Source organism: Mixophyes fleayi, chromosome 2, assembly GCF_038048845.1.
Source record: "Mixophyes fleayi isolate aMixFle1 chromosome 2, aMixFle1.hap1, whole genome shotgun sequence".
In the NCBI taxonomy this organism is placed as follows: Eukaryota; Metazoa; Chordata; class Amphibia; order Anura; family Limnodynastidae; genus Mixophyes; species Mixophyes fleayi.
In genome coordinates this window covers 278258293-278279253 of record NC_134403.1, presented here as the reverse complement: position 1 = coordinate 278279253, position 20961 = coordinate 278258293, and the positions used below count along the sequence as shown (strand labels likewise).

The 20961-nt window shown below is 38.3% G+C and overlaps 1 protein-coding gene across 2 annotated transcripts in view; it reads left to right on the top strand.

Moving 5' to 3' along the window:
- The window catches only part of PPM1J (protein phosphatase, Mg2+/Mn2+ dependent 1J), a 315203-nt gene that overhangs the window by 35459 nt on the left and 258783 nt on the right, over positions 1 to 20961 (top strand). The window contains exons 5-10 of one of the 2 annotated variants that reach the window (XM_075196262.1): positions 535 to 619; positions 2080 to 2198; positions 5433 to 5496; positions 7751 to 7858; positions 9326 to 9477; positions 12286 to 13062. In XM_075196262.1, the coding sequence (XP_075052363.1) occupies positions 535 to 619; positions 2080 to 2198; positions 5433 to 5496; positions 7751 to 7858; positions 9326 to 9477; positions 12286 to 12427 (670 nt within the window). In that variant the 3' untranslated portion in view covers positions 12428 to 13062. Of the gene's footprint in view, positions 1 to 534; positions 620 to 2079; positions 2199 to 5432; positions 5497 to 7750; positions 7859 to 9325; positions 9478 to 12285; positions 13063 to 20961 lie in introns of those variants that run through there. The other variant, XM_075196263.1, reaches the window with a different exon arrangement.

The following is a 20961-nucleotide window of genomic DNA, read 5'->3' as shown; positions in this document are numbered from 1 at the left end:
TTTTGAAAGGGCAAAATTGCAGACCTGCATCTATTTTTGCACAAATGTGTCTACTTTTACTAGTGCATGTATTATTATCATTAATCTTCTTTCTTGTATAGCGCCTACATATATTGCAGTGCTTTACAGATGGTGACCTCTATGTGGGTTTGCATCTTCTCTTGGGAAAAGCTGGGTGGAGCACAGCATTTCTTGCCGAATGCAGTTTAGGCGCCTGATATTGCATCTATATGCAAACACAAGATTAAGTTTTGAGGAAACAGATATTCAAATAACATTCAAGGATTATAAGGTTGATTTTTTCTTCAAGCTTTTTTCTCCCTGCACTATTTTCACATGTCTATGGATGTGTGGAAGAGATTGGGCTTCGACCTCTACTATCAATATTCCTTATGTACTATGTTCGCCTTTTAGGTTGTGTTCATTGAAAAAAAGAAGAACATTGTGTTTTATGTTGTTTCAGTATTACTAGGTCAGCTTTCCTCAGATCAGTGCTTCATTTTTGTGACCTCATCATTTTACATGTGATTGCAGAGCCATAATCATCCAACAGGGGAAAACCATTTCGATGTCACAAGAGTTTACTCCGGAAACTGAAAGGCAGAGGCTGCAGTTCCTAGTAAGAACACAATTTACCATTTACAATCATCGTTTTTCATCTCTCATCACTAGTGCGTGTCACTTATGTCACAATACAGTTTTTGCACATTCTAGGTTTGCACAATGCTGTCCTGATTCTCACAGCATTAAATAGCTAGATTTTTCTGCATAGACCACTCATTAAAATGGTGAATTTCTCAGAACAATACAGGAAGGCATGCTTGTCCTACTACAACCAGAGTTCATATTCTATAAATAGAAAACCACGCCACCCATCACATGTTAGATGCAGTACAATCTGTTATTGTAGGCCATGTTAAGGCAAGTTCTTCAGTTGTTATGGAACTATACGTTCCAGCATGCCTTGCCAGCCAGATGTGAGGTTGTGCTTAAGTAAACTGTGACTTTCAAATGTGGAACTAGCAAGACAGAGATTATGTTAAGTGAAGTCATTAAGCTGAGGGCACTTAAAAGCATTGGGTTAGGATTTTTAGGCACTTACCCGTTCGGGGTTAAAGTTTTTCTGATAGCCAGCCAATAGGATTCCTGGGAAGTGTCATAGCCTCTTCATATTACTTCACAGGGAATGCTGGGTCTTTTCTTCCAGCACTTTCTCGGATGCCTTCCATCCTGCTCAACTAAATATGTATTGTTTGTGTGAACAGAATTTTGTTCCAGAAATCGAGGCACAGTGGGTAGGAGAACAGTGCAGTCAGCGACTAGTCACAACGGTGTTATGCTAGTTGGTCGCATGTCATTGCCCCTTTCCAAGTAACATCACTCTTGATCCTTCTGAGTGGAGGATCCCTGGGCGTGTTCAGTCCAGAGGGGAGCAGTCACTCTGACGCCTGTTTTAACTCTGGCCAATGTTAAGGGATTAATCCTTGGTTGGTTTAATGCCATCTTGGCATTGTACTATTTGGTTAAAAGATTGGTTGCTAGCTGACTGCATTTGGCTCTCGCCACCACCATTCTGGATTCTTATTCAATTGGTTATTTAATAAAACTGCGACCTTTTGCCAATCAAGCTGATATGTGTCCGTGTCTTTATTTTGGTTTAGTTAAGTTACACTTATAGCATACGAAGGTTGGTAAGGTGCGTGAAGAAAAATACATTAACCATATGCATTTTATGTCAGCCTTAGGCAACCAGCGGTAGCTGGCAAACCATAGGTTGCTTCCATCTGTTATAGGTGCAGAGTAATATGAATTCTGATGAAAAACACTGTGCGCTGTGTGAGGCTTTAAGTCCAAATGGTCAGATCTTAACGTGTATGGTCACTATTGGTGAACTGCAAGAATACTTTTTGTTTGCATTTTTGGACAGTGTACTGTAGATCCAGACACATGCAGTTATAAAAAAAAAAGTTGTAATTGACAATTATATAATTAAAAACACTTCTGAATTATCTTATTTTCTTGCACAAAAAAATGCAGGCAAAACACACACTGTAAATGTGTGAAATATTTCTCTTCTAGGCTACCTTGCAGCCGGAACTATTGGGAAATGAGTTTACTTGTCTTGAGTTTCCACGAAGGATACAGCAGAAAGAACTTGGGAAACGAATGTTGTATCGGGACCACACAATGACAGGCTGGTAATATACGTTTTATTTATTTAAGTTACTGTTTAAAAGTAACCATTGTTAAAACATTTTGTTACACTGTGGAAAGTCAACAGACAAATTGACTCACAAATTTAAATGTTTTTACAAGAGGGTCAAATTAATTGTTCATTATACTCTTAGCTTCCAGCATTTCAGCCTTTTTAATAAAGTAAACTGCATGTGGTATTTCTACACATCTTTAAAAAAAAAACTAAATCCACATTTTTCAGCCTCAGACATTGGCTGAACGGTATATAGAGCAAATAGCTCAAATGGCAGAACACACTATGTCAGTTATACTTGCTTCATGTGGACAGTACATAATAAGTATGTACTGTCGCTGTCCATTTAACACTTGAATTTAATGTTCTGCGCCCTCTGAACATGCCTTGGACTATATAAAAGAGTCTAATGAAACCTCCTACCTATTTCTTTATTTTTCTTTTATGAAGCTGAGAAACAATGGTCCCATAGTACAAACTCTGCTTCTAATTTTAATGACTTCATGCGCCTATTTTTGATAGCTTGCATTGGTTTATATGGGCTCACACATTGCCTGAAAGATTGTGATGACTGCCAGTGTGCACAATGTTGCTGCTTTCATAATGGGAAGATAGCCCATAGTAAAATTGGTCAGGTATTTGAAGTGTATTTTTGACTTTTTTTCGGCATGTATATTGCAAAGCCTACCAACCATCTACTTAACCACCTCACCTCCTCCACTCGCTCTCCCTTCTCTCTTCTGGCTCCCCTTGTGCCTGGTTCTGTCCACCCTCCTTTAGGATGTAAGCTCACATGAGCAGGGCCCTCTTCCCTCCTGTCTCCTCACCTGTTCTTCTGCTCCATGCTTATTGCAGCATCCTGCCTGGAGTTCTGAAGTATTGGTATTTTTGTTTATTGTTCTGTACTGTTTCACCCTGTATAGTCTACTGTTTGTACTGTGTACGGCGCTGCGGAAATCTTGTGGCGCTTAACAAATAAATGATAATTATAATAACCAGGTCTAAATGCTCTGTGCGACACCAGTTCACAATCAATTACCATACAATGCTGCATACAGATTAAAGTAAGAAACACTAATCACAGAGAGTTAGTGATAATGATAAAGTAACAGGTTTTGGGTGATGCTAAGATTTAGGCCCCCAATAAACTAGAATTTTTGTGGGTCACTTCTTGCCAACATGGACATAGACTGCAGGAGTGTTGGTATAACCTGTGGGCATCTTAACATTAAAGCTAGTTAATAACCGACTATGCTGTAATGCATTTTTAGATCTGTTTCTATTACACAGATTTATGTTGTAATTTGTCAACATTTTATAAAGAGTATCTATATTTCCAGGCAGCAGCATCATATTTTTTTCGCCGTATCATCCAATCTCTGACCGGTTCGTGGTAAATCACATCTTACTGCTTATAGATCATTCATTAAGTCACTTTTCTATAGCTTCCTACATTCATTTGCTTTGATATATTGAAAGTTTGTTGCATTTCCAAATATTTTCAGCTTCAATGATTAAATAGATATAGATAGATAGATAGATAGATAGATAGATAGATAGATAGATAGATAGATAGATAGATAGATTGAAAGATAGATAGATAGATAGATAGATAGATAGATAGATAGATAGATAGATAGATAGATCTTTTCAAGGCATCTTTTCATGAATTGGCACCCAAAATATTACGCTGCATATTCAAGGTGAGCTGCTATATAAAGTAGAAAATTATACTTTTCTCTCTTAAGACAAATAATATTCTGATAGGAGTAGCTGCCGCAGGTTAGCATTACATGCGGTTACCAAGTCTAAGATTTACAAACCACACACAGGTAAATGTAAATAAGGAATTTTAATAAGTGTGTTAAAAAAGCAGTGAACATATACAACTAAGAATAATGTCTATGCAAAAACATAGAACAAGGAAAAATACATCAAACATACATTGTAGAAAGATGTAATGTACAATTGGCAGAGGCTGGGATACACAATAGGCAATGACAGTGGCCAGCACAATGGTTAGCCATACCTGACAATTCTCCTGGAACGTCCGGAAGACTATCCAGGCCAATCTCCTGCATCCTAGTGACGTGGCCAAAATTATTAGATTTACAGCATCTCACCTCCTCTGCACTTACAATTCACATCCCCTATGGGATCTGTCGTAGGGGAGATATTTAAAGTTGGCAAGTACGTGGTTAGCATTGCTGGGGTGCTGAACAGCGTTTATACATAACTGATTCCTACAAGAACTGTTATCTTAATTCATTATGTATACTTCTCATAGTGCCCTTATTACTTATAATTCTATGAAATGCCTTGTGTGTTCTATCTATATATTTCAGAAACCTGCATGTATATCTAAGGAATCTGGTGCACTTCCATTTGAACAGAGAAGCAGGGAGATTTATAAAAAAAAACTGGTGCACAGGAAAAAGATGCTTTAAGCCATTGAATCAGATTCTAAAGCTGACCAGGCAGTCATGTGAACAAGATGACAGCTTTTGTAATTGACACAGAAATAGTCTATTTATCAAGTGTTTGGGGTGGTCTGCTTAAAAGTCTAGTATCCCTGGTACGTAGTGCCTGACATGGAGAATACTCAAAGGGTGTAAACAATCCACAGACTAGAAATGTAGACTATCTGAAACTCTAAACACAAACTGAGTTAGTTAGTGCGTGTTAGCAGGGCTGGTAGGGGTTTTAAATCTATTATTAGTAGTAATAATAAAGTATTGGTTTTATTTAGCATTATTTAAGGAAAATGTAAAAATACAAGGACATATAACATTAAAGAATCAAGATAAATATAGATACTCACTGAGGGCCACATGAGTTCTGATGAGCCCTGGACACATGAGGCAGAAAAATGTAACATGTATGCAAGTTAAGTTTTTTTTTTTTTTTAAAAAATACTATTTGCAAAGGTTCTTAAAGACGTTGTTTACTCTTAAACACCCTCTCATTTTTATGACCAGCAACCAAATAGAAAACTAGGCCTCTCTGTTTCTCTGAAGACAATAGGTTTTCTGGTCCCCAATATGACTCAGGGGAAAACAAGTCTCATTGTTCTTTACGTGGATTAGGATTTAAAAAAAAGTACATTTCCATATATGTCACAGTATGGTAAAAAAAATATGTACACAAGTGTTGAGAGAAAGAGGAAATTTTATTTTGCTGACATCATTCATAAGCAATACTTTGTCATTCATTTTATTACCAGGTCTTATAAGACTATTGAAGAAGAGAATATGAAGTTTCCACTTATTTATGGAGAAGGCAAAAAGGTTTGTCTACATAAGTGCTAGCTATCTATATATCTGTAGCGTACCCATAATTAAAGTAATAATACACATTAAGAGGACACCTAAACTGATACTGTCTAAGAGGTTTGGTCATGAAAAGGATTTATCCACTAATTTCCAGTTTTAATACATTTTAAATATATTATTTACCTCCATAAAATGCGTACTGATGGAGTATATGTCTTTAGGACAGATATGCAACTCAATACTAGTTGCATGCTTTGCACCAAGTCTATTCTATACATGCCCACCTTTAAGATTTCTCCCCCGGGAGAGCCAGGGGGAGAAGTCACGTGACATGGGGTGACAGGAGGGCGTGGTGACATTTCACCATAGCCCCGCCCCCACTATGGAAAAGCCAAAATTCACGGCACCGAATGGAGGGGGGCGGAGCTCAATGACTCGATTAAGCCCGCTTCCTCCATTCACTCCCGTGAATTTGGCCAAATTTCAGGAGTTTTGCCTACTCTTGGTGATGATGATGATGATGAAGATGATACTCTTCCGTGAGAGTAGCCAGGTATGGTCTATTCAGGTTATGGGTCCTATAATTTTGAAACAGAAACCCAGACAGCTAAAATTTGCTCAAAAAAGCAACCGCATGCTTAATGGCAAATGTTATAAAACAACTACATGAAGCTAGTAAAACTAATTCAGTTCATCTGTGTGCAATTTTTGGCAAATGGAATGTGACGTATTTTCTGCAAGAAAACTAGGACACATAGGAGCCCTTACTTGGATGCAGACAATTTATGTGACAACTTGGGGTAAATTTATCAAGCTGCAGGTTTGGAAAAGTGGAGATGTTTCCTATAGTAACCAATCAGTCATTTTGTAGAATGTACTAAATAAATGATAACCCCTTATATTTATGTGCAGAAACAAGGCTGCATGAAGATTTTTCTCCATGCCATCTTGAGTGGCGACACACAGTTTATGTCAAACAGACCTGCTCCATCTATATAAACAAACAATATTTGGGTTACTGTTCATTTTCCCCTATGTTATTAAATGCTTTCTGTATGTAGCATTGGTGTGCTCACTTTATCGCGCAGTTGGCACTTAGGTTCATACCCCACTACGCAATAGAAGTATTAATTTGCCTCTAATGAATTAATGTGTCTTGTTCGCTACACTTTCACTTTGTGCTGGGTGCAGAGGTGAAATGTCACATTCTATTTTACAGAAAATAAATTTATTAAAGTGCTTCTGGTGACTCCCCCCAAAACCAGTGTAATAACACCTAGTTAAAAAGTAAATACTTAAATTATCAAGCTTGATGTGTCTTAATTCTTCTTGTTTTCTTTCTCCATGTTTAAAGCATCCATTGAAGACATGTAAAAAATGATACATTCAAATAGTGTAAATACATAAAAAAAAATCATATGTGTAATAAATGAATCAATAAAATAAAATTATGTGTGTAGAAGACTTAAGACACATCAAGCTTGAGAATTTAAGTATTTACTTTTTAATTAGGTGTTATTGCACTGGATTTGGTGGGAGTCACTAGAAGCGCTTAAATCATTTTATTTTCTATTATATGTGTTCCTCAAAAATGGTGTATGGTTGTTCAAGGTGAAATTAAGCTACATTTGGTTATACAGTGCTGATTTCTTTGCACATCCTATTTTACCTTTTAAACCCCCCTCAACCACTAAATTTAACCCTTTTGCATTTTCTTATAGCCTACTTGATTGAACCTGATTAAGGTATTGACTAATGAAAAGAAAACGTAATCTAGGTTGGGTAAAGTGTCATATTTGTGTAAAGCTTGACATATCTATTATATTGGTTTATTAGCTCCATACTGTGGGTTAGGAGAATGTTGTGCAAATGCTGGGAATGCCTTCAAGGCTGCCCATATAGCTTTTTTAAATATGCAGCGTGCACAGAAGTGTTTGAGATTTTCCACCATACTTTCATAGGTCAATATATAGATATTGGGCCTGATTCATTAAGGATCTTAAATTAAGAAGTTTCTTATTTAAGTCTCCTGGACAAAACCATGTTATACATTGTCTGTATATCCAGATCTTCAAGAGACATCCCTGTGCACCTCTGAAGAAGTACCACTTTGCATTGAAATGCAGATGCAAAGATACGCATATGACAATAGTAGTGAATAACAGATTTTGTGCTCTACTTACTGCCCCCCCCCCTGCAATTTCATAATATGAACATTTACATTTTTGTCACTAAGAGAAGATGATACTATTTATTATCATTTGAATAGGCTAGAGTGATGGCCACCATAGGAGTAACGCGAGGTTTTGGAGACCATGATCTTAAAGTGTACAACTCGAACATCTACATCAAGCCGTTCTTATCTTGTGTCCCTGGGGTACGTATACCATACAACGCTTTGTGTGCTTTTAATGTAATAATCTAAAAATGATATACTTTAAGACATTATCTGCTTTCATTCACAGTATTACTGTGTGTTGTGTTTAGGTATGACATTCCATTGGTATCGGTGATTACCGTGGATGAATAGCCACTGTTATGTGCTACAAGCCAATATCATGGATTTCTTTATTTTTTATGTCATTGTTATATAGTTTATATAGATAGATAGACAGATAGATAGATATCAAATACATTGATGCAGTTGAGCCATATTGTTTGCTAGGTGCATATTGTGTACTATTATTTATCAAATTTAATGCCACTGAACATGTCCGAGAATGCCAGTTCCATATTAAAACTTTTTGTGTACACCCTTTTTTAATTCATTTCCATATTCCCTGAACTTAACAAGATCTGGTTTTAGGCATGCAGGAGTGCGCACAAGAGAGAGACAGTACTTAGGAATAAAGAATGCCCCTACCAAAGCAAGAAAATAGCTCCTTTGCAAAAAAATGCCATCTTGCAATAGGAATCTTTGTATGTAAAGCAGATGCAACAGGATCAAAATCAGTCATGTGACACCAGAACTGCTGTGCTATGCGATTTTTTTCGCATCGAAAATGATACCCAATGTTTAATTATGTAAAATATACAGTCATGTCTTATACAGTCTTATACAGACTTATGTGAATGAGTTCTCTGTACAGCGCTGCGGAATCAGTGGCGCTATATAAATAAATGGTGATGATGATGATGATGATGAGTCTTGGCCAAAAGTTTTGAGAATGACAAAAGTATTGGTTTTCACAAAGTTTGCTGCTTCAATGTTTTTAGACCTTTTTGTCAGATGTTGCTATGGTATACTGAAGTAAAATTACAAGCATTTCATAAGTGTCAAAGGCTTTTATTGACAATTACATTAAGTTTATGCAAACAGTCAATATTTGCAGTGTTGATCCTTCTTTTTGAAGACATCTGCAATCCACGTTGGCATGCTGTCAATCAACTTCAGGGCCACATACTGACTGATGGCCGCCCATTCTTGCCTACTCAATGCTTGGAGTTTGTCAGAATTTGTGGGCTTTTGTTTGTCCACCCGCCTCTTGAAGATTGACCACAAGTTCTCAATGGAATTAAGGTCTGGGGAATTTCCTGGCCCTGGACCAAAAATGTTGATGTTTTGATCCCCGAGCCACTTAGTTATCACTTTTGCCTTATGGCAAGGTGCTCCATCATGCTGGAAAAGGCATTGTTCATCACCAAACTGTTCTTGGATGGTTGGGAGAAGTTGCTCTTGGAGGATGTACATGGAGCAGTGCAGTGGGGCCAAGGTCTCTTTCTATTGGAGTCAATAAACCCTATTTTGACTCACTGTGTTCTTCATGTGAAGCTTAAGTTTTCTTGATACCAACACTTATTTCCTTTCAATAGTTAATGTATACATGACACTTTGCTTCCCTAGGTGAAAGTTTATGACTTGGCTGGATGTGAACATGGCGCTGATGATGTCATGGTAATTGGCACTGATGGACTGTGGGATGTCATTACTGACAGAGAAGTGGCAGATATTGTTCAGAGAGTTTTTGCTTCCCATGGTATTGACCAACCAAACAGGTAAATCTAGGCAGACCAAACAATATTTAAATCTGTTTAGATTGGTCGAAAGTTATTATATATTATATTGGTATATATACACACAAACACACTCGCACACAGCTACGGAGTATATCATCTGGAATGCTGTGGCGAGTTGTAATGCATGAACTTATCTATTATAAACATATTTTGCATGTTAATCCTCTCCACTACACAGAGGGAATATGCTGAGATGCTCCTCATATCTAGGAGTGATTTTTCCTCTCTGACAGTTGTACAACACGTTGAGTTATTCAGAAGCACAGAATCAGCAGATCATACATAGAACACTTTACAAAGAACAAAATGTTTACAACATAAAAAATAGGGAGAGCTAAAATCAATTACCACTTTTATTTCAACAAAGTATAAAAAAGATTTGTTGGAAAGCCCTATTGAAATTGCTTATTATTAAAGATCTATTACATTAATTGGAAACAAAAAACAAAGAAATTACTTAGGGGTATATTTACTAAACTGCGGGTTTGAAAAAGTGGAGATGTTGCCTATAGCAACCAATCAGATTTTAGCTGTCATTTTGTAGAATGTACTAAATAAATGATAACTAGAATCTGATTGGTTGCTATAGGCAACATCTCTACTTTTTCAAACCCGCAGTTTAGTAAATATACCCCTTAGTTTCTTCTCTTTGTAACATTAGTAGTGTCCACATTGAAGTAATTGCTTTAGTAATAAGATATTCTTAAAATGTTTGAGATTAGAAACAATTGTTTTCAAAGGATCCTGGATTTAGGTGGACATCACAGACGTTTATTTGTAGCATGTATGTTATTCGAATAATTCTCAAGTGAAATTAGTGTGTCAGCTGATAAAAAAAACTCAGTATGTATAAAGCAGAAGTTAAATCGGCAGGTTTCAGCAGTATACAGGGTGATTCAAAAGTCGCAGTACACCCTTTTATTTCAAAAACTCTACAGGAATTGGGCCGATTTCAAGATGGCGCCCATGTTTGGTACATACCGTAAAAGATAGACCACGTCACCCATACCTTACTGGAGTATTCAGGTTTCCCAATTTCCTGTAGAGTTTTTGAAATAAAAGGGTGTACTGCGACTTTTGAATCACCCTGTACTTAGCCGCAATGATTCCTCAATTGCAAGAGGCAGCAGAACTCAGATGCTTTTAGAATTTTAATCCGCAGCCAGACAAGTCCATAAATGTATGCATCTCTTGAAGTTTCAACCCACTTTAGGCAAACACATATGCTAGTTTCTGAGATTTCAGCATAGATCAATTTAAAATGAACACCTGGCTTCAGGTAGTTTGCAAGATTCTCACAGGTTATCTGTCACAGAGGGCTAACGCGTTTCTCCACCCGTATCTCTCGAGGATTTCATCTGAAAAAATGTTTAACATTTAGTTACGGCAATATTTACAGTTTTTCTGGCCAACGTTCGCATAAGCAGGTATATCCAGCATCAGAATGCTAGTCCACTCCTTCTTTTAACACAATAGTATCATCTTTTGTAGAAAAAATATATAAAATCATATAAGCGCTAAAAATATCCATTTGATCCCATTTGTATTAGACACACTAGGGCCTAAGTCATTAAGGAAAGTAATGCAAAAAAAAAGGAGCAAATGTTCTCCGGGACAAACCATGTTACAATCCAAGGGGTGCAAATTAGTTTATTATTTTGCACATCTAGCACACAAATACTTGATAGCTTATTTGTACACTGAAATTTAAAGCTGATCTAGGACATGCCCTTTCCCAACTATAAGTCTTTCCCCATGTCTTAAAGTTACCTCCTCCTCCAATTGAACATGGTTTTGCCCAGGTGCAAATTTACTCCTTTTTTATGCTTTACTCCCTTTAATGACTCAGGTCCATTAGTAGGTATTTTTCTCCATCAGTGTAGCACCTAAATAAAAATAATGATCCACTATTGCCATCTGAATTTGTGTATTTGAAGCTTTTTATGACATAAAAGTGTGCTTATGAAGGGTTCAAAATGCATCCCATTATTAGGGTAGAGATGAGACCCGATTCTTACACATAAAAAGGAATTCAAGGCCTACTGGGTGCAGAGGTGAAATGTGACATCCTATATTTCGGCTTCCTGTAAAGTAGAAAATGCCACTGTCTATGTGCCTCCTCCACCTCTTTATCTCATTTAAATAATTCCATCATAAATTTTGAATCTCATATTTTGCACTTCAGTGCGCAAAAGCTTGTTGGCCTAATATGTGGACTGCCCTTAATCTGCCCAACTTCTTCTGTTGTTCTGTGCAAATGTCACCAGTATCCATGCACTTCACACTTTCAAAAGTAGTCTCATAACCTCACAAAAGAACTTGTGTTTTAATGTTATTGGGCCTGATTCATTAAGGATCTTAACTTAAGAAACTTCTTATTTCAGTCTCCTGGACAAAACCATGTTACAATGCAAGGGGTGCAAATTAGTATTCTGTTTTGCACATAAGTTAAATACTGTCTGTTTTTTCATGTAGCACACAAATACTTGATAACTTATTTGTACACTGAAATTTAAAGTTGATATTTGTGTACTACATGAAAAAACAGACAGTATTTAACTTATGTGCAAAACAGAATGCTAATTTGCACCCCTTGAATTGTAACATGGTTTTGTCCAGGAGACTGAAATAAGAAGTTTCTTAAGTTAAGATCCTTAATGAATTAGGCCCATTAACTTTAATGTCTTTATAAATGTAGGTAAGTTGTATGTAAACCACCTCAGAATAAAAATGTGTGCAAATCTTTTTTACATATTATGTATAGGTAGTTATGTATTTGTATTGCAGATATAACCTTGCTGCACAAGAACTTGTTCTCCGTACAAGAGGGGTTCGGAAGGAAAATGGCTGGAGACTGCTAAATGGAAAGCTGGCCTCTCTAGATGACATATCTGTGTTTGTTATCCCATTAACTGGACATGGCAGCTGAGGACAACAAAATGGAGGATGTATGTTTATTATTGGCACAAGATTGGTACATTACCTCAACATCATATCCTGGAGACACAGCAAGCGCAAAGCACTTTAACAGAAATAACTTTTCTCAAAGACTTAGTTTTTCAAGCATATATTTTTTATTTAAATGTATGTTACAGGTTTGCAAAAGCTTAAAGCCAGTCTGTAATAAAAATACATTTATTATGTGACAAATTAAAGTCATTCCAAATGATTTCAGCACAATCTACAAAGAAAGTAGTACTTCACTTAAACGTTTGCCTTTCAGGAATATAAACGGTCAAGAATTGCAAGTCCAGTTTAATAATAGGTAAGTGGTCAAGCATGCATAGGACAGAAATCAAACATTGAGCTGCCCTTTTGGTAAACCTGGGCACAAACAATAAACATTGATACTGTGGATTCATATCGCACATTGTCCATATACATAGACTTACAAAACAAACTGGGTATTCCAGTATGAAAATTATGAGAAATGATACTGTACATCCAGGCCCTGGAATGGCTATTAAACACTGGGCATGTCATTGTTTTTTGTATTTTATTTTGTTAAAAATACAATTTATTTTTCACATTATAAACATTTAAATAAACTGGATTAGGGATGCATTTTTTCAGTTTTTGTTCTTACAGAAATGATGCAGTGGGTGTTATGAGCATGGAGAACTCCAGCAATGTATGGATGGGGATATAGTTTGGCAGAGAAAAAGTGGCCCATTGTGATGTATGTGATTGTGAACGTAGGACTGTGTGCATCTGTCCATACATACAGCATACAGAACATGTATAAGTGTTCAGTTGGTCATGTAAAAAAATAAACAAACCAGTGCACTACATTTTCAGGAACAAGTTTTAACCATACTTTCCAAGTTGGCTTCCGGGAGCCTGCCAGGGGAGGTGGGCGTGATGGGGGGCGGGGCTCCAAAATTTGCGTCATGATCTAAGGTGACGTAATGACGCAAACACGTCATTTTACAGCAGGGGGCGGGGCCAAACACCGTGATTCCCGGTGAATCGCGGCATTTTGGACCTAATTCTGCCGACTTCACTAGGAAGTGGGCAGATCCGGGAGATTGCCACACTCTCCTGGGAGTCCGTGAGACTCACGCGAAATGCGGGAGTCTCCCGGACATTCCAGGAGAGTTGGCAAGTATGGTTTTAACATGTATTCTTAGACCTGCAGGTCCATTAGGCCCATATGCATGTATTTGTAATTAATACTTAGCTTACTTGAACTTTTTTTCTAAAAAAAATATACTTTAAGTTTGTAAAAAGTCCAAAAGGCAATGCAAACAGGCAACGCAACAACAACAAAAGTAAAAACAGCTTGAAAAGGAGGCAAAGGATGCATCTAATAATGGTTCATACATCTATTCATACAGACATCCAAACAAGATTCTACCACTGATTTTTTTTAAATTCTAAAGCGAAGGTAGTGGGCCTTAAATTCCATGAGTGTGTTCAGTCTTCTCTATTTGTACAACTTGTTCTCAACTAATTAACTCGCTGCAACTTTAAATTTTGTGCAACAGGGATGTTTGGTGTCCCTATATCTGCATTGTTCTGGCATGTTCTATATAAGCGAGTAATCTTGCCCAAAGCCCCAAAACAAGCCAAAAGTACTGTCATTAGATCCACTTCTGAAATTTCCCACACCATGTTTATTAGGTGGAAGCAATGCCTATTCACTGACCATTTGTAGTAATCTATAAAATGCTTGGTTAGGTGACCCGCCTGGTTGTTCTCAGAACCTAAAATATATAGTACAGACAGATTCCGAAGGTGTTTTTCTAATGTAAATTATAAAGCACAGTACTACACAAGTAAAATAAACAAGATCTTTAAAACGTATTGCAAAGCTTTTTACAACAAACTTAAAGACCACCCAACTAATGAAAACTCAAAGTGTGAAATTATCAAATATCTCTCCTCTAGTAAGCTAAGATCATCAGTTCCACCTTGAACTGGCTTAATATATACATCACTTATGAGGAAATAGGAGACGTCATAAAGTCTCAAAAGGACCTAGTAGATACCTATGTGTTACTATAAAACAGTCATCCTGACCTAATCCCCCACATGAAATGAACTTTCAATAACATACTACCCAAGGACACCTCTATATGTACTACTTACCATCCAATCTCCTTTTTCAACACAGATTTGAAAAAACTTTTTGCAAACGTATTGGCAAACAGATTAAACCCTATAATACTCAGCCTAATATACTCTTATTAGGTGAGCTTCATCCCATCCAGGCAGGCTCTAGACTTGCACAAGAACATTATATGATATTATACACTATCAACAAAAACAACACCCCTCCCATGGCACTTGCAGAATTCAGAAAAGGCTTTTGACAGGGTATTTTGGCCATTTGAGAGGCAAATCTTAATTCAATTCAGTTTTAACAAAAATTTCCTACAAGCAATCATGTTACACAAGCTTTCAATCACAGTCTTCAAGAATAACTTAACAGCAAATTAATTTATGCTCTCAAACTGGACTAGGCAGGGTTGCCTCTTTTGTTCTTGTTATCGAACTCTTGGTCAACAGAATCAGACCCTGATATCTTGAGTGTAAGAGATCCATTTAGAAAATTTCCCTTTTCGCAGACGATATCCTCTTAATCATTTCCAAATCTCTCGTCTCCCTACCCGTACTTTTCAAAGCATTGTTCAATTTTGACTCAATATCTGGTTATAAGCAGAACCCCTTCCCTTCTACCTTCCAGAACATTTGAAAAACCTTAAAAACGTAATTTTGATTTCTGCTGGAAAACAGATTCAATAAAGTACCTTGGCGTTAACATCATTAAATCATATGATCAATTATATAAAACTAATTACCCACCCCTATTTTAAAAGATCAGGATTTCAGAGCACTTGGAAAAACACAATATATATTTTATATATTTTAACATATAGGTAAAATTAACAAAATAAATATGAATATACTTCCAAAAATCCCGTATTTGTTTCAGACCTTGCTAGTTAGGCTGTCAGGTAGGACAATCAAATAATCTGTCTCAATCAAGTTTGAGAAGAGCAATATTGACCAAGGCACCTGTCTCTGGGGCCACAGGCATCTCCTTGCCTAGCACACTAAACCACATACTTAGTGTTAAAGAATAGGCTTACTCTGACATCCTCTCTTTTAACTGTCAACACTTTATTTGGAGTTCGCACTTACTATCAGTAACCTTTACTGACCACTCCTGGTGTCACCTAACACCAGACACTCACCGACTGCGAATGACAACTGCGCACTAGTTGGAGGATAGTCACTGCCATCAACACAATCCTTCACCGGCACCTGGAAAAGCTTACTTCTGGCTGGTTGGTATAGCCGCTGCAGTGCCTTTTTGCTGGTGACTACGGCTATTCCTCCCAACCGCTTACTATACATCAGGACTGCCGGGTTATGGGGATGTTGAACGCAGGATGCTGGATTCAACAGAGGACAACCAGGGAACTGAATGTTAGGTCTTATCTGTTGATCACAGGAATATAGAAGGAATATAGCAGGCAATAGGTGTCAGGGAGAATCTTGAAAGCAGAGTGATTGTTCTTACAGGGAGTTCCTAGAAGAACTGTTTCACACCAGTTAGAGGTACTGGCGATCATACAGATATACATATGGGATATGATTAATATGGACAATACAGCTGTTTTATGGTGTCATTTATTTATAGTGACATTTTCAGATTTAAAGCGGCAATGCAGGCCATGGCGCCTCTATAATGTATCCTTTATCCTTATTGTAATTATAACCCTTACATTACTCCTAACCCTAACCTTAGACCTAAAGCTAACCCTTACATTAGATTATAGAGGTGACGGGTTCTGGCATTGCCGCTTTAAATCTGGAAATGTTGCTATCGCCATTTTAATTGTCATTTGCAAGTGCTGAGATGTTCTTCATTCAGAAAGTATAGCAGCCTTGTCAGGGATGTTGTTTGTCTTTTTTACAGTAAGTCTACATTTTCTGCCTATCGGAATTATTGTAATCGGTATTCCTCTGTCATAATTGCAGTTGTCGGCATTGTGGCAATCGCAATCACAACTACCACTGGACAGATTTCTGACTAGTTGACAAGTTATATACAATTAATTTTTCTTCAGGACAGAGAGTCGCAGGAAACGAGGCAGACAGCTGACGTGCCACTGGGGAAGGATTTGGGGTTAGGATCTAACAACAATTAAACACAATACAGTAGCGAAGACAGTTGTCTAAAACCTTATTTATGTTACTATAAAAAGTTTTGAGATACTCCTAAATTGCTAAACAAATGAATTTAACAGCAATTAATACAATATGAACGTTACTCTATAAACAATCAGTCAAAAATAAGTCGATTTCCTACATGATCAAACCAAATCAAACTATGACGTTAAGAACTTCTCTAATGGCATAATCACTGCTTAGCAGCCTAAATCTTCAGTATTGTGTATGTAGTACTCTTATTTGCTCTTAAGAGTCCTACACAGTAATGCATTCAGAACCATAGGTCTAAGTAGACCAGAATTTAGTCCTGAGTATCACAGTTCTCGTCTGTTACTAAATAAACGTTTGAGTCCAGTCTATAAATGTGGTGCAGCGTTGCTCATATGGGTAGTGTCATTTTGGCTATGTGTTCTCTAACAATATTTTCACCTGGCCAGGGCTTAAATGTACAATTTATGATATTTGATAAGTGTAATGTACAAGTCTTTGAGTGTTGTCAGTTATCTCTCTGGGAGGTGTATTGGTTACCCCTCTTCTTCAGATACTGGGTTAGTCTCAGGTGACACTTCGCTCCTGTTGTATATCTCTGTAGATGTTCTTTACCTTTCTCACAGACTCCTGACAGCTCTCACACAGCAATGTTTCAAACTATACAATTGCGAAAAAAAATAATTCTAAATTGAATATCTGATTGAGTTTATTTTCCTAACAATAGTATCCTTAAGTGGAGCAGATCCCTCCATAAGCAGGGGGACATGCTTAGTATCTCTTAATAGGTCATTGAAGCTTGGAGGCGTATCCAAGGAATTTTGCAAAATGAATAAGCACAGATGTCTTCACAGTATTGTTCCACTCTTCCCCACATACCTATTGGATTTCCTCCACTAGAGGAAACCTGCATATCCTTAAGCTTAGAATATTTTTTAGCCTTAGGGAGCTCTTCCGCAGCATTCTCCCAATTAACTTTACTTAATAGCCCCAGCAAATGGTGTTACCATATTAAAGTGAAAGCTCTATAATTCTGGGTTATCTTATTTGTCGGATGAGGCCACTGAAAAAACAGATTGTAAATGGACCTGGATCTTCATAATCCTGAGCCTGTGGTCTGGTATGCTTTTTTAATTACTCCCATTAAATGCAACCTACCTAATGTTAGATACACACTACAGGTTTTTCAGCCAATGATCAGGCCAATCATTCGATAACCGACCGTTCGGGAAGAAACATCAGGGAGTACAACAGAAATAGCTGACAATAATACATCCCTTACCAAGCAAAGGCCTAGAAATGGACTTATGATGACATTCAGAATGTTATCACATGACTACCGGCTCAGAATGGAAAAAAAAAAACTCAGAAAACTTGAGCAGACTCCCTAGTCACTTTCCCTCCCGCTATACGGCTCAGAAGGATACCCACTGGTGGCTTGCTGGAGAATCATCCCTTTGGACCAAGAGGCTAAACCTGGCATGGTATTGGCAAAAAAAAATTGGCCGTTGAGAAAGAAACAATTAATTTTCCTTTTGAACAAAAGAGGATACTAACATGGATGGGGGCAGTATATAATGGACACAATGATAGGAAACTCTGCTTTTTTGTTAGAGGGATCATGTTTCAGAGGCTGAATCAATCCATTCTATACGGACATGCTGTCACGGGCACTAGGAGTCTTTACCCAGGGATCACCAGGTGATAGGCTTACCAGAGCAGTATAGGTGGTAATATGGTACTCTGGTAGCAGGGTGATCACGGAACAGGAAATAGCAGATGATGAGATGCTCAGGAAAGTCTATGACTAGCAGCACTGGCAATATGGAGGTAGTAATACACGAGGAACTGTATGGACAAAGGACACGTGAAGGTAGTCAGTGGTCTGCGGTAGCAAGTTGTACCACTGCTATAGTGAGGAGGAATGTCCAACAGAAACGAGGAGGTGATGAGAGTCAGCGGTCTGCGGATAGCAAGTTGTACCGCTGTCTGAGTGAAGGAATGGAATCCAAGTGGAGATATCCGGGGAGTCAGTGGTCTGCGTTAGCAAGTTGTACCACTGCTATGTGAGAGGATACTGGAACAGGTGAAACTGTAAACAGGAGTCAGTGGTCTGCCACTAGCAAGTTGTACTACTGAATATATATGTGAGGAGGTGCACGGGGAGAGACTGCAACACAATATATACACGGGCACCTTGACTTTGATCCACAGTAATATGCACAATATAAATGTATAAATGACTGAACAATACTGCCAATATAGAAAGTCTCTTGAAGTAGTCCAGCATAAGATAACACAGTCAATGATGGCAATAGACTCAGCGGATAGCACACTCCAGAGGAGAACCAACACAGTCCAGCAAGGTATGCAGTACACAGCACAGTCAATGAGAAGTATGCATACCGTGGTTCAGGAGGCAGTCAGACAGGAGTGCAGAGATACCTGAACGGCAGGAGGCCGGCAGGATGCGAAGTCCCTGGATGGGTGAAGCGGTGGTCTAGTAGGTGCAGCGCACGGGAAGGTAGACCAGCAGGGAACACAGGAAAGCGTGGAGAGCGGATCAGCAGTAGATGGATGAGTAGTGCTGAGGAGTAGCAGCAGCGGGTCTCTGCGGGAACACGGAGGTAGCCAATAGCAACCAGCAGGTGCAGTAACGATGGGACACGGGAGAGCAGAGTTGAACAGGCACTGTTGATCACGGAGAATAGCGGGTAGCAATAGTGGAGGCAGACTCAAGAAAACACGGGAGCGTTGACAAGGACTGAAGACTGAAGCGCACAGAGGCAGCGGATAGGAATCAGCCAAACAGTCACGATGAAACACAGACGGGTTGCAGGTTGAAGACTGTAGTGCACGGAGGCAGCGGATAGGAATCAGCTAGCAGTCACGATGATGAAACACAGACGAGTTGCAGGTTGAAGACTGTAGTGCACGGAGGCAGCGGATAGGAATCAGCTAGCAGTCACGATGATGAAACACAGACGAGTTGCAGGTTGAAGACTGTAGTGCACGGAGGCAGCGGATAGGAATCAGCTCACAGTCACGATGATTCAGTAGATGGTAGAAGTGGTATGGGAACCACAGTAGCAGAAGTGGTTTGGAAACCACAGAGGTAGAAGTGGTTTGGAAACCACAGGAATCAGCAGGGCTGAATAAACAAGGAAACACAGGAACACCTTCAGAGACTCATGGGGAATGAGACTCCAAGATCAGGCCACGTGGTGTTGACCACAGGTGCTTAATATAGGGAGGTTGCCTGATCTGCCAATTAAGTTAAAGGAACATACACTGAAGGTTTGGAAAGGGCTGCGCATGCGCAGTCCCTCAGGATAGAGGACGTCCACGGTTCCTAATAGTCCGGGAAGAAGCACTCACAGTCCGGTGAGTGACACATGCGAATCCTAAACCATATTAAATAGAAACCATTTTTTCTTGTTATTTACCTGAGTGCAAGTCCTATGCAAATATTTAGACATGAGGAACTGCACATTATTGCAATCTAAATTAGAGATGGGTACTTATAATAAGTTGTAGTAGTCAGGTACTATAGAGCACAAGTGGACACTCCAGGCCGATTGGACCTATAGGGGTGGGGTTTACATATGCAAGTAAACAAATTGTGTACCATTTCGATACATTGTCATCCATCAAAGCCACTGTATCTCTCTATATATGTTTACACTGCGACCTGTACATCAAAGTACCTTGAGGAAAATTTGTAAGATTTCATAAGAGCCACAATTTTCTCTCGTATACATATTTTCAAGATACATTTTTGTGCATTTTTTTATGCCTTTCTGCTTCCATTAATTGTTTATGTGTGTGTTTACTAAGTACTCCAAAGCAATAGGTCTGTGGATGGAGATTGCACATATCCACTGTTGTTTTTTGCCAATAGTGGAATATGTGCTGGAGAGGGTAAAATACATTTTTAAAACCATGTTCTTTCACTTCATAGTGTAATAACAATACCATAGAATTGAATATCACATTTTCTTTTGGAATAACTTTGAGAAACTGGATACTCTACCTCTAAAATGTGTAATCCCACAAGCTTCTGCAATTTAACATTTCTTAGAATTAGATTCGGCAGGTTAAGTTGAGCTCATAATATGCTCTCCTACATTCAAGTATTTTTATAGCTTATTTATTTTTATCTTGCATGACTACCCCTCCCTACTAAAACAGTGTTGGCTAACCTGTGACACTCCAGGTGTTTGTGAAACTACAAGTCCCAGCATGCTTTGCCAATATATAGCAGCTTATTGCTGGAAGGGTATGCTGGGACTT